This window comes from Cynocephalus volans, chromosome 14, assembly GCF_027409185.1.
Source record: "Cynocephalus volans isolate mCynVol1 chromosome 14, mCynVol1.pri, whole genome shotgun sequence".
NCBI lineage: Eukaryota > Metazoa > Chordata > Mammalia > Dermoptera > Cynocephalidae > Cynocephalus > Cynocephalus volans.
In genome coordinates this window covers 68,687,964-68,703,204 of record NC_084473.1, presented here as the reverse complement: position 1 = coordinate 68,703,204, position 15,241 = coordinate 68,687,964, and the positions used below count along the sequence as shown (strand labels likewise).

Below are 15,241 nucleotides of genomic sequence, written 5' to 3'. Positions count from 1 at the left end.
AAAAGACCATCTTCAAGCTCTGAAATTCTTTCTTCTGCTTGCTCTACCCTGCTGCTCAAGCTCTCAGTTGTGTTTTTTATTTCATAGAGTGACTCTTTCATTTTTAGGAGTTCTGCTACACTATTTTTTATGGTATTAATCTCTTCTTAGATTTCCCCTTCATATTCTGGATGTTTTTTTTTTTGTTGTTTCATTGTGTTCTCTAATTGAGTCTTCCTTTATTTCTTCAAGTTTTCTTAAGATCATTGCTCAAAATTCTTTTTCAGACATTTCAAGGATTCCCTGTTCCATAGAGTCTGACTTTGGGCATTACTGTGTACTTTCAGTGGTGTCATTTCTTCTTGATTGTTTGTACTTCTAGTATTTTTTCACTGACACTTGGTCATTTGGTAGGGGATTTGCTTCTTCTATTACACTGAGGTTCACTGTGGAGTGGCCCTGGTTGCTACTGTGGGGGGGGGGGGTGAATTGTTTTTGCTTGACAGTAGGAGTGGTGGTGGTTATGTTAAACTGCCTTGGTTCCTGTTCCAGACTCTGTGGTCATAGAATGAGCCCCTAGTCCCGTGGAGTTCTGCTGGGCCAAACTTGATGGGTCAGATCTGTAGGCTAGTGCTCCCCCATGGGTCTGAGGCAGGGTGAGGGGCCACATCTAGCCATGCAGTTCCACTGGCTGATGTTGCTGCTGGCCACTACCAGCCGGTTCACCTGTGAGATGCCAGTTCAGGGTGCGGGGGTGGGTCCTGGAGCTCCCCCTGCCTGGGTTTGAGGTGGTGGAGTGAGGGGGCCCTGTGGAGCTGGGCAGTTCTGCTGGCTGGTACTCCTGCCAGCCACTACAGGTGGGCTCACCGGCGCGATGCTGTTTCAGGGCACAGGTGCAGGGCCTGGAGCTCCCCCCCAACCTGGGACCAAGGCAGTTGGGTGAGGGGACCACTTAGAGCCACGCGGTTCCACTGGCTGGTGCTGCTGCCAGCCTCTTTATTTTGGTTTCAATTTCTTAAATTAAATTTCTCATTTTCTTTATGCATTGTTTTTCTAACTCTATTTAGTTACGTGTGTTTTCTTACATCTCATATAAGGTGATTATTTTGAATTCTTTTTCAGGCAATTTGTAGATCTCCATTTCTTTGGAGTTGCTTACTGGAGCTTTGCTTCCTTTGGTGGTCTCATATTTGCCTGGTTCTTTCTTATCTGTGTAGCCTTGTGTTTTATCTGTGCATTTGAAAGATCAAACACCTCTTCCCGTATTTGCGGACTGGAGTAGGTAGATAAAAACCTCCTCCTGTCTTTTTGCACTGTGCTGCTATTGCAAAATACCTGAGACTGGGTAATTTGTAAGCAACAGAAATTTGTTTCTCACAGTTGTGGAGGCTGGGACGTTTGAGATCAAGTTGTTGGCAGATTCAGTTGTCTGATGAGGGCTGTTTTCTGTTTCCAAGATGGTGCCTTGATACTGCATTTTCTGGAGGGGAGGAATGCTATGTCCTTACATGGAAGAAGGTAAAAGGGGAAAAGGGACAAACTCTTTTCAAAGGGCACCTAATCCCACTCACGAGGGCAGACTTCTCATGCCCCAGTCACCCCCCAAGGCCACACCTCACAATACTGTTGCATTGGGGATTAAGTTTCAACATGAATTTTGGGAACATAAGAACATTCAAACCATAGTAGGTCCCATGGCCTCTGGGATAGTGGTTAAATAGAATTAGAGCTGGTTACATGGTTGTTGCTGGGTTCACAGTGGGGTCCACAGTTGACAGAAGTGTTGCCAGGGGCTTTAGCAGGTATGGATCCAGTTTGGTCCCTGGGTGGCTTGGACTGCTCTAAGGACCTTGATCCATAGGGTTGTAGGTGAGATGGGGGTTATTTATGGAAAGATGGCAGCCTATTACCATGTGTGCTGATGCATATGGCTTCTTCCAGGCCACTGAAGGTCTCACAAGCTCTCCCTGAGTGGGTGTCTACACAGGCAGTACTGGCTCCTGAGTGCATCTAAGAGGATTTGGAAGAAAGTCACAGGGCTGCTTCATTGTCCATTACCAAGACAGAGGTCTGCAGGCTTACCTTTGTGGGAACAGACAGGTGTATCTCCCTCTGGGTTTCTTCACAATCAAGACTGCTTTCAGACAGCAGCTGAGAGGGCCTAGAGTCAAGCGTTGGGGTCTTTTCAGGATCTACTATGGGACTGAAGTCAATGAGCTGGCCCCAGGTCCTCAGAACAGCATAGCTTTCCCTAGGTCTCTCTGTAGTCAGACACACAGGACTATTATTCTCAGATCACTGCTGAGAGGAGCAATTGTTGAGTCCCAGGTTCACTTCAGGGTCCACAGCCAGGACCAACGTCAGCAGTCATATCACTTAAGGCACGATTGGGTGTGACTACTCTTGGTTTTTTTGGAGGATGGTTTGGTAGCAGGAATAATGAAGGCCAAATGGGTCTATGGCCAAGTCCACAGTGGGTCAGGGGAATTTTTGAGTCTGGAGCTGGTACCACAGTTGGCAAGTCTGCCACCTGGATGCAGTTCTACCCTCTCAAAAGGAATCCTCTTCATTCTTGGGCTCCCCCTAGGTTTCAGTTTCCTACCTGAATCCCAGTGCGCCCATAAAAGTATTTTTGTTTGTGGATGACTGCAATGTTTTTGTTGTTGTGTGGGGATATTAGAGGGGGACCTCCCATTCTACCATCTTATTGACATCACTATGACATGGAATAATTTTTACATGATTATTGGCCAATTGTATGAGATACTTCAAAGAATTAGTGGAAAAATAGAATTGAAAGATAATATAAATCTTTGCATGAACTTTTTCAAGTACCTTCAAATGTTTTTTATTATGAAATGCCTTTGTCTATTTTTAATGATTTTATCATTATTATTATTATTGAGTTATAGTAATCGATTATACATTCTGGATGTGTCCTTTGTGAAGCATGATTTGTGAATATTTTCTAAAAGTCTGTGGCTTATGTATTATTTTTCTATTTATCTAATTATCTGTCTGTCTGTCTGTCTATCGTGGTAAAACACATAGATGAGATTTGCCCTCTTAAATTGTTAAGTGTACAGTACAGTATTGTTACCCACAAGCACAATGTTTTACAGCCTTTCTTGATGTGGGAGATCCAGTGAGTTACATATTTAAGATATGAAAAAGAAAAGAATAATGTACTTCACAGAGTCATGCCCTGATAGTTAAGGGTAGCTATTTTTTATAATCACATGTCCGTACAAGCACTCTTACACGAATATAAGTTGAATCTCCAAGGAGCTTTCCCTTCCCACCCCTTCCACTTTCTTTTCTGTCTCTTTGATATTGTTCTCCTTCATTCTTACTTCCTTATGTTCTGGCCAACCTTTCTCTGACCAGCAGGGTCTGGAGTGGATTCCCTGTGGAGTCCATCAACTCCTCTCTGTAATTAGCTTAGTGGAGCCACTGTGAAGTGATGCAAGAAGGCTTTGGCTTCCCTAGAGTCGTACTTCGTAGTCTAGCACACCCCTTATCTGTTGCTCCAGGGAGCCAGATACCTGGAAACCATTATGTTAATACTGCAACAACAGTTCTTATTTTTTTCAATCCCACAAAAAACACATGTGACCTGACGTGATCTTAAGACATAAACAAGTGCTCAGTATACTTTAGGCTTTGAGCTACTTAGTTTTCTTACTTATCTGGCATTTTGGTGAAAACCATATCCCTTATCCATTCAGCAAGAGCAGGCGTAGCTATCTTGTCCATTGTCTGAACTGGAAGTTCAATGGGAGCAATAGTATACTGATGTTATCTAGGGACCTCTCATAAACATTTTGCAGATTGTATGTTCACCTTCCTCTTATTTGAACAAATTATATTTTCCTCCCACAATTGTGATTTTACCTGATTGCCAGACATTATATTAGTTTTGCTTTTCTGAAGTATATTTTACCTTGTTGCTCATCTTCCTTTGAAAACTGTTTTTGTTCTATGGACAATTTGCAAAGATTCAGAAGAATTAGTTTTATATTCTTTCTCACAACCTACTTTTGATAAACTCCCAAATGTCCTGTTTACATATACAGATTGTAGACTAATACAGTCATTTTGACTTCCCAAAGCCCCTTCTGACTCTAACTCTACCACTTTATTCTAATTTAGTATTCTATGCTTTTATATGGTTTTGTTTCCTTCAGCCAAGTGTGAATGTACCAGATAATTGAAGTAAAAAAACTTTTTTCTTTCCCCCCTAAGTGACAGTTTGTTAATTTTAAGATTAACCTTCAAGAAGTCTAGAAAGCCTTTTGAAATTAGTGAAATCTTTTCTTTTTCCCCTTTGTTAATTTCATTTCATTATAATGTACAGATTATTAGAAATGTAAATATACAGCATATTTTTGAAAAATTAATATTGTTTTTAAAGATGATTACCACATCTCATAGATTTATGTGTATATAAGAATGTGAGGGATTGTTTGATATTTGGTAAGTAAAATAAGTTTATTTGTGATTTTTTTTTCTCTTGTACCTTTACTGACAATATATGCCTTCTTTCCTATAACTTTGTACACCTCCATTTAATTTTTTTTAAATGAAAATATTTCCTTCATAAATTTCAATGACTTGGCAATTTCCTCATTGAAAGATTTTGCACATTTGCAGATTGGATCTTGGATTCACACCCTGATACCAGCTTAGACTCTGTGAGTCCCTACTGTGATTGGACAATGGCAGGATAGAGCTGCTGGAGAGAGCCAAGCTCTCAGAGGATGGGTGGGTGCCAGTTAGGGGCTCTAATATTCAAGTTTCTCAAGAGGAACCCTCCTTGCCAGCCTCACTGGAACTTTGTTTCAGTCCCCAAGTAGCAGGAGTTGGTCAAAGGTAGGGTTTGGTTCTGTAAGTAGAACAAACAAACACCTTGATTTCCTTGCTGATGCTTTGGAGACTTTGGTGCTGGCTTGGTCATTTAGAGACTGCACACCTACTACAGATCCTGGAATCCATAGTCAAGTCCAGAAAGGGATTGTCCATTGTGACCCATGTATCCATTGATTCCACTTGGCCACAATTGCATGTATTTACCCCTTTTTATGATATCAAAAGAAGGAAGTTTTTTATTGATGATTCTAAAGGGAGGCTTCTTGTATGTACATATAATCAGTTTGTGTATGCGTCAGCATATTGCAGAAGACCGGGAGCCTCTTAGCCCCCTCTCATGTATAGTTTTCCTCCTGTCTTTCTATCAAGCAGCATCTGGGAACTTGGGTGTGCAGAATAATCCCAGTTGCTTATTATGCTAAGTCTTGATCAAATTATATTTCTTGTCACTGCTGCATCAGCACCACTACATAATGTGTATGTGTGTGTGAGTGTTTCCACTTCCTTTTATCAGTTATAAAAGTGGCCTATATTCATCTTAAAAGTTTATAAAATATAAAGAAAGAAAAAACCCTCTCATAACCTTCCTCTCTGTAGCAGCCTTTGTTGACATGGTAAAGTGAGTGTTTACTTCGTGTTATCTGTGCATATTATATTTCATATACTTGAAATGAGACTATATATAAACTCTCATTTTATTTTTGAAAATATTTACACTTTTTTATGCTATTGACAGGTTTCATATATTTAAAAAATTGACTCCAAGAGGACAATCATGTTTCTCAGGGTATATTGAGTTACAAAGCTATAGGAGATCTATTTTTTTGTATTGAATTTTTTGGAAATACAAATGAAGATTACTGTGCTTTGGCTAACTCACTAGTAATTAGTCATATCAACTTCCTCTACATTGAGCAACTACATATTCACCTATAAATAAATTTGCAATGCCAGTTCATTAACTCATCAGTGAATGGTAGCTGAATTTCTATTGAGTTTTTGTTCTAGATATAGAACAGTGTTTCTTCACTTTTCTTGGGTCACCAGTCCTCTGAGAATTTAATAAAAGCTAAGAACTTCCTTCACAGAAAGATACATATTCACACAAAAAACTAATTATAATGATAATTAATATGCCAGGCATTCTGCCAACTGCTTTCCATTTGTTATTTCATTTAGTCCTCATAGCAGCACTATAAGGAATGCTCTGTTGTTATCCTCATTTTTGAGATAAAGATATTGAAGCTTAAAGAAGGCGAGTAATTTGTATAAGCCCAGAGAGCTAACTGCAGAGCTGGGGCTCAAATTCTGATTTTTATGACTCCAAAGCCTATCCCTTTAATCATTGAGCATGTAACTTTAGGGAGCCTATGAATTCCTATAGCCCACTTATGGATACTCAGGTTAAGGACCCCTTACCTATTGCAATCCAGAGATTTGCATTGGCAGTTAAGAGTATATGTGGTTAATGAATCTTGCCTATTTGGGTAACTTATTTAATTAAAACACAATATTTGTTGAGCATCTAGTATTTTGAATACTTGTTAGGTTTTGTGATATGGTCCTTATTTCTAAGGAGTTTGCTGCTACCTACACAGTAAGACAAGAATTATATACATAAAGCAATGAGAAAAAATACAAATATGAAGTTGAGTATACAGTAATTAGACATTTCCATAAACTATATGTGAAAATTAATATATCCACTTTGTCATACCTGATGCGATTATCATTCTTGGATTCTCTGATTTGTAAAAGGGGAAATCAAATCTAAAAGGCCATCATTTCTCTTGGGAACCTGGAATATTCATTATGTCATAAAAATGAGGTCTATAAAGTAACTCTGAGAACTAAATATGTGTCACATCCAGATTCCTGAGTGGTTTTATAAGCTTCATCTATTAGCCCCAGGGAGCATGTCCACTAAGGAGATTCAAGAATGTGAGGCCAGCTCCCAGGTTTTCAAATATGTATCACAGGATATTTCTGTTGAGTTGGACATATACAGGACAGAAGAACATCTTGAGAGTTATTGCATTTTGACTCAGTAGGGTTTCATCTTACTGAGAGGACTTCAAATGAAAGGTACTTCTCACATAGGCTTGAGTTATGCAGGATCTATAGTGATAAAAAAGAAAATCATCAAGCATGGGAAGCATATTTAAGCTGATCACCTAACAATCAAAACTCAGAAAGAGTGGCTGTGGCTATAATTTAAAGAACTCCTTCCATTTATGTCATTTTTATTTGAAATGTCTACAATAGAATAATTTGTCTACAGATGCATAATAGCATTTGTGCTAAATTTTAATTCATTTAATAAAGTGCTTTTAATTTCATTTCACATAATGTTCTCATAATCCCTGAAACCTAAGTTGTTAGCATTATTAAAAAGTGGGGCAAGGATTTTATGAAAACCTGTTATGTCTAAGAGGCCCCCAGGTGGAAAATACTTTAAAGAACAGAAATTTCTATCATTGTTTATAACTGTCATTTGAATTTTTCCAGCTACTAGTTGTTGGAAGTAATTTTTCAGACATATATGCAACTATCTTGATGGATTTTATTTAATTTCAAAAGATGCCAAATTTACAGTTTCTTAAATTTAGTCCTGGAGAAAAATATAACTGAAAGGAAAACATTTACTTTTATATTTGCTTTTAACAGACACTTGAGTTGTTTTTGAGGTAAGTAGTAAATTGATATTAAATGTCCACCACACTTTGGCTTCTCAGAGAGAATTGAAGACATAGTAACTGTCCAATTTTTGGATTTGCGTTGTGTGTCTGTGTATGTAGGGAACTTAAGACCTTTTGATTGCATAATAAAAAGGGCTCAGGGACAATAAAACTTGACATTCTTAGCTGTTGTTAGTATTTGTCCCTATAGCCCTATGCAGTTATTTAACGACATAGCCAGAGTCATAAACTGAGCATGTACCCAAGGCGCTACTGTAAATTGCAAATAGCTTTCATGTGGTCTCTTTGACCTATGACTAAATTGGGGTAGAGGAAAGAAGAGAAAGAATTTTTGAGAATGGAATGCAAGTAGAAGTGAAGGACAAAGAATATACTAGAAGAACAGAAATGTGCAAATGTTCCCTAAGTTTTGCAGTGAGATATATTCAGATAGGCCTTTTCATATCTGCAAATACTCCTTTGCTCAAAAGCCAAAGACTGGATTGGGACAGCCTCTGCTGCTAGGGTGTGTGTGTGTGTGTGTGTGTGTGTGTGTGTGCAATAATGCACTCATGAGATAATGCAAATAATCAGTGAGGGAATAATTAATGTTGTGGCAGGGAATATTTTTTGATAAATACTTGGGGAATGAGGTGACAAGCGTGAAATTAGAAAATTCCTCCAGCGATCTAAAATATAAATAGCTTTCGGAACTGAAAAGAGTTTCACAGCTGAAGATTTTATTGTGTTGAGAGGAAAAACTTTTTTTTCTCCCTCACTCCCTCCTCCTTTGCAAGTTGTTTGTCCATTCACAAAACAAATACTCTGAAGCCCAGCGCGGCTCATGGGAATAAATTTCAGGTCGAATTAGTACAGTTTCCTTGCTGTCAGGATGTTGGAATTAATGGTGTTTTGATGACACGAATTTTGAAGGGCAAACAAAGAAGCTGAAGGGAGAGAGACATGACTCCTTAGAAGCTTGGTCCTCCTCTCCCCCAGCCTCTCTTGTCTTCCCTGTCATCCGTCTGCCAATCTCCCTGTCCATGGTTAGTTAAAGGCGCTTTTTATCCTCTTTTCTTTCCCACAGAGTTTGCCAGATCCGGCCCGGTGCCTGGGTTCCAGGAGGACACGCTGCAGTTGGCCTTCATCGACTTGAGACAAGTAAGTCTTTGTGTTTTTGTTTTTTGTTTTTCTTTTAAGATGTGTGACTGAAGACCATCAGGTCTTAAGGAAAAGGGAAGGGGAGGGAGATTGGTGTTGGCGATTCACACTGGAGACCTAAGGGTTTTTCCCTGTGTTTGAGGCCACCTCTTTTATTTAGCTATCTGGGATCCTTCGCTATGGTGAAGTTAAAGGTTTTGTGGGTAGAAGGGAAGGCAGGGAGGTGGGAGGAGGAACTCAGAGAGTAGAGGGACTCAAGTGACCCTCAAGTGATGTGACCGATTGTGCTGCAGTTGGCTTTTGCAGACACAGCAAAAAGATAACTCAGCAAACCAATGCTAAGCAGGTGCACTGATGCAGAGACTGCCTGCTTGGAGAACTTTTATTTGCAGATAATGTGGCCAGTATCATTTAAGAAAAATGAAATTTTTTACATTCTCAATTGTTGGTTTGGTTTGTTGGCTTTTTCCTACTGCCTTAAGTCTTCCCATCCCCTCCTTTGTTGACTGTGTTCAGACATGAGTAACTAAGTGGTCATTTCTGAAGACGATTGGCAAAGCCCTGACCAGTCATGCTAACCTGACAGGCAGCCCTATTAAAGTAATGTGATGAAAACTAGTGCTTAGGCATACCTGAGCTTTGGCAGTCCCATTAGATAGATAAAATCATTCTACAGGGCTGTTTCTTGCAGATTCAAATAGGTGAGATGGTAGGCCTCGGTGGTTTGGATATAGTGGAGCTGGCTGGGTGGGGGCCCAAAGAAGGAGAGAGTTAACTGGGCTCTGTCATCTCTTCACTCTGAAGATGGATGGGGTTGGATAGAAACTGTGAATGAAGTAAGAATTAATGACTGATGCTTCTCTCCTATTAAAACAATCTTTTTTTTTTGTCTGTTTTTAAAAGGGGGCTGGCTTTGTTTCTCCTGCCATAATGATGCAGTGCCTCTTGTTTTCAGAGCTGACATAGTTTGCATTCTGAAAACTTTTAGATGCCCAGAGTATTTCTTAAAGCTGTAGGACCCCTTGTATCGGTAGTCTCCTTACCACTGTGACTTGATTCATGCTGGAACAGCTTTTAACCCATAATGGATGGCCTGAGCTACCCCTGAGTCCTTGTGGATGGGTGGTATAATCTGTCATCTGATGACAATTCTGGAAAGCTCTGTTAAACAGAAAACAGAAAATTGCATGTCTGTACACCTGCCAAAGTTTGAGGATTCAGGCTGTGTCCCAGAAACGTGTGTCAACTTAATATTTGAGGGCCGGAGTGGGGGTTCTCTTACATATAAAGGCTTTCCCAGCACGGTCACAAGTGGAAGTCAGTATCTCTTCCCACACTTCGGACCTTCCATCTGTGGATTGAGCAACTCAACTGACATTTGGGTTTTAACCCCTTGACTGATGTAAGATTGGAAGATTGGGATTTTGCTTTAGGGTTTTGTGGGGTGGTATCCACTGGATTTTCCCCTCTGTTTCTTCTCAGAAACTTCTAAGACAATTGGCTTTTCTTGGAAAGCAGAAATTGAACTTCATTGAAGAAATACATCCAAGAAAAGATTTTTTCATTCTCACTATTCATAAGAAGGAAATGTGGTCATTCTCTCTAGTTTGTGGGTTTTGGTCCCTATGGAAAGCAATTCGTGTTCACAGAAAATGTTAACTAAGGGAGTAAGTTAAAAAGCACAGCCAAAATAAGGTGGATCTGAGCCGGATATGAAAGCTCAAAAGGATGAATACTTGTGAGCTCTCAGTGAGCACTGTTGTTTATGCTTAAGTTTCTATTTTCTAATACATTTCTGTTCCCAGACTTTCCTTTATGATATTTTTATGGTAGAAACAAAAACTCCAAAATTTTATTGATAATGAATTTTCCTCTTTCTATTGAATCTATCTTTTAATTTCTACCTATGTGTGTCTATTAAAACAGTTGAAAAGCATAATTTTTCTAACCTAGATTATTTTAAAAACGTCCTTAGATCTTGGGCTGTAGCTTATTATTAGCAGGTTTCAGTTAGGTTGAATCATTGTGAGAAAAATGATCCTTCCACATCCTATGCTGAAAATATTTATCTCTTTGTAGTTCATTTTAGTCATTCTCAGAACTTATCTAAAGTGGGCATCTTTTTAAAAGGAGACTTTTGAACTATAGAGATGTTCAAACTGTAAATAGAAAGCTTGGGAGTATATTTACAGTGCAGATATTTGACATCAAATGAGGCATGATTAAGTGTCCTTTTGCGTGTACTCTTCAGAATCCTAAATAGAATTTTTGAGTTTTGGGGATGGAGGCTAATCTTAAAAATTATGTAGTATAACCTTTTGCTTGATACTTAAGTCCCCATACAACACTCCAGACTATGTTTGAGTATTCTCCTTGAGGAGAACCCACTGCCCCAAAGCAGCAAGTTCCACCTTAGGACAATCTGACTATTAGAAAGGTGTTTCTTAAGTTGGCTAAAATCTATCTCACCTCACACTGACCCTTTGACTTTTTACATTTTTATTAATGCATCTCCAAATTGGGGGGGTGTGGGGCAGGGATGGGCTTTCTATTCATTCCTGATATGTTGAGCTTCCTATTTGCTAGTTATTGAGTTCACATGTGGCATTGTTACCTATTCCTCATCTAGTCCTTATATAGTTGATTTTGTTGACCAATTGACACTTTACTCTCATTGGTCCACATTTCCCTTTCAGATATGTTATTAACAACACAGTTTTTTTTTTCATTTATCCAGCATATTAACCGATTTAATCATTATGCCATTTATAATGCGAAGATAAAAATACTAAACAGGAATGGCAGAAGTTAAAAGAAGTTAAAGTTAAGGCAAGTTATAGGATACACACCTAAGCAAGAAGTGGATCAGAATCTGTCCCCAGTGCAACGCAGCAAGAATATTCTTTTACTGTCATTGTGTGTTTGCTTCACTGGTTTATGAGTATATTAATTCTGTTCATGCTTTCATGTTCTCTTGCTTTAGTGAGTTTCAGACACTATAAATTGAATGATAATTTTTAAAATATTCAAAACATGGAATATTTGATGAAATCATCCCTGTATACACTGTAATAGTGGAGTGTCATTTAAAAGCTAAAGATTTCACTAGGAAGCAAATTAGATTTGAAGAGCAAAATTATTCATCCTTTCTCATCTGTCCTGCCTATTTTCACTTTCCTCCTTCTTAAGGAAAAGAGTGAAAATGGCATTTTGAATATACAAGCTTTCATGATATTTTACATTTGTATAGCACTTCAGAATTAAAATACAAATGAGTTAAATCTCATTTGATGGATTTCTGGGTTTAGAAAACCTGCTATTTAAAATAATGCGAGTTAGACAGTACAAATCAAAATATCTTTCTTTAACGTTTTATATTTTCTTTATAAGTTCATAGAAGTAGGATTGTAGTACAACTTCACATACAACTATCAAATATATGTGTATATTTTTTATCAAAATTCAAATGTGGGTTAATGCTAAATCTTGAGAAGGACAACTTAAGGGTTCATTTAATTAACTGTCTTGAAGTGGCATGTACACTCTAAGTACTAATAATTGCTGGCCTTTAATGGTTTATAATTGGGAATTATAAGACAATAAATACTACACACAATAGTAGCTTCTCAGGAGTTTTTTGATTATTTAACAGTACTGTAGTTTGTATTTTTTTCCCATGGTTGAACATTAAGTAGATAATGCTGATGAACACAAGAATTTGATTTTCATTTTAGTTTATTTTATCACACTTTGAGTGCCTACTGTGTACCAAGCGTAATCCTAAATGCTGTGGGAATACACAAATGAATGTAATATAATCTCTGCCCTCCAGGAACAAAGGGATGGTCAATAAATACTTGATTCTAATGTAAGACACATTGTGATAAGTATTATGTTAGTAGGATAAAGCCATTGTGTATGTTTCGATTATTTCAGCAGGTTTTGCTGCACACTAAATCCCCACAGTATATTGGTTTAAAACAAGAACCATTTATTTAAGCTCAAATTTCTACAGATTAACAGTTGGGATAGGTTCAACTGGGCTCACACTACTTGAGATCAGCTGCTAGATTGGCTAGGGATTGGCTGGTCTAGTATGCCTTAGTTAGATCGACTTATCTCTGATTCGTGTGATCTCTCATCCACCAGCAGCCTAACCAGGCTTATTCACATGGCATCTTGGTAGGGTTTCAAGACAGCAAGAGGAAATATACAAGCTCCTTGAGTCTTACACTTGGAACTAGCAAATCATCACTTCTACCACATTGTGTTGGCTAGAGCTAGTCACAAGGCCAGCCCAAATTCAGGAAACAGGGAAATAGACTTCAACCTACACTCTAGTTGAGATATAAAATTTATATATGAAAAATGCAAATCAGCAGCAATATTGGAAAAGGTGTGGAGAGGTAAACTGAGAGAAAATTAGGCATTGATGAGGGCAGAAAGTATATTAAACATAGAAAATAGCAGATTTAAGTTTTATTTCAAAATATGGGGTATGTATTGATTTAACTAGGATCTAGGCTGTTTTTCCTCCTTTAAGAATTAGGCTAATCTCTTTAAACCCCCATTTTTAAATTTCTCTTTCTTATTCCTTATTTTTTTGCAGTCATCTTCCTCATGGACCTCTTTTTATATGTCCTATCTATCTTTCTCCTTATCAAATGCTGCTTATTGTGGGCTACCCTGAAACATTTCACATTTCTGTTATTCACATTTATTGTGTGAGAGAATCTTGACTTTCCTCAATAATTATTTGCATTATTAATTTATGGCAGTTCACATTCATGCTTAATCAACAGGAAAAGGGTCTTTTCCTTAGTAGCATCACATTGTTTTCTGTTCCATGGCCCCAATTTACTTTCGATATATGTAAACTTTTATAAAGCTGAATGAACTAGGTTGTAACATTGCATCAGATCTCCTGAATGGAGCTTATTGGCAATGACTCTTACACAGCATGCCATCCCAAGATATCTAGGGCTTTTTTTAGATTGAGCTGTTGATATTCCCTGTAGGCCACTTATTCCCCAATTTCTAATGTACAGTCTAAGTAAACACAGTGCATTTCCATTGCAGATGCTTAACTTGCCTTAAAAACAACTATAGTACCTGAGAGAAATAATTGTATATTTCTTTTGGGATGTTGAACAAATTCTGATGCTATTCCTGTTAGAGGTGTAGAGGTAAAACCAGTACTTTCAGTTAGTCAGCACCAGTTAGGGGAACCTGAGAACAACTCAGGAACCTAACTATGTATTACTGCCCCTCCTACTTCCCATCCTATCTTGATCCTATTCAATAAAATTTTGTTTTTTGAATCAAATTGCCCAGATCTCATGAACATTAAGTTGTTTCTAAGAGTAACATTCCCCCTTTGCTTGATTGCTATGGCTCATATGGGAAATCTTAACTTTGCTTAGCAATCAGTTGAATTTAGCCTCAGTAGAAAATCCATTTATATATCAAAGCTGATTTTGTCTGATATAGGACATATCAAAATTATGTATATTCTGTAGGATTTCTTTTTTAATGTTTCACCTTAACTAGTTTAAACTACCCCTAATTAGGAGACTTCATAGGAAGTGGGAGTAGGGTGTAGGGCAGGCCCACGTCTCAAAAGGCCTGAGGTATCAATCTCCTGTTTTTCATCACAACCGTAAAGCTTTTAGCGGGAAGCCGTCTCCCATATGCACTTTTAATATTGGTTCTGAACCTACTGGAATATAACTCACATTTTGGGGGAATGGCCTGTAGTTTGCCCAAGAGTTTACTGAGCAGTTGCCAAGGAGACTTGATGGAGAAGAAGAGAAGTGTGGAGGTAGATAGTAGAGGGAAGTTTTTATGAATGACATATTCTTGGTAGAGGAAAACAGAGAGAATTGTTTGAGAATCCTCTAATAATGAAATGTATGGACTGGTACTGTTGTCAGCAGAAATAGTTTCCAAATGCTCAGTTGAAATATTCCGTTGACTTTCAGATTCTGTATAATCTTGAATAATGGCCTTTAAAACTGAGAGCCATCTGCACCAGAGTCAGAAGTCAAATAGCGATAACGCATGGAATTAGAAGATGTCGTTACAGTGACTAATGTGAATGGTAGGGTTGGAAGGAATGGTTTAAACCATAAGGCACGTAATCTTGGAAAAGATAATTTGTATTACTGATATAGTAGCATGTATATGTGGGGAGGGCAGATCAGAAGTGAAATCCAGTCATCATATCCCAAAGGTATTTGGTGGTTAGAAGAGGATATAGTTATATATCAGACCCCTGGCACAGATCTCTTTGCTAATACAGAACCATTAAAAGTTCCTGCAGACCATATTCCATTCATTGACCTAGGCACAGCAAGCACTTGGATATAAATATAGACCTCTCTAATCAGGAAGTACTCGTTCATTCATTCAACACTATGCCCAGCACTGTTATAGGCAGTGGGTAGAGTGCAGTGGATAGTTGCCCATACTTGTAAAGCAAGCCTTTTCAACATTCTCTTCTTCCCTTTGTCTCTGCAGGAGGCCCTAGTACTTCAAGGGGATATCACTTTATC

General features: G+C 38.3%; 1 protein-coding gene across 3 annotated transcripts in view; it reads left to right on the top strand.

Moving 5' to 3' along the window:
- The window catches only part of EXOC6B (exocyst complex component 6B), a 765,574-nt gene that overhangs the window by 571,578 nt on the left and 178,755 nt on the right, over positions 1-15,241 (top strand). For all 3 annotated transcript variants that reach the window (XM_063078345.1, XM_063078346.1, XM_063078344.1), the window contains one exon: positions 8,614-8,687. In XM_063078345.1, coding sequence (XP_062934415.1) covers positions 8,614-8,687 — 74 coding nt within the window. The remainder of the gene's footprint in view (positions 1-8,613; positions 8,688-15,241) is intronic.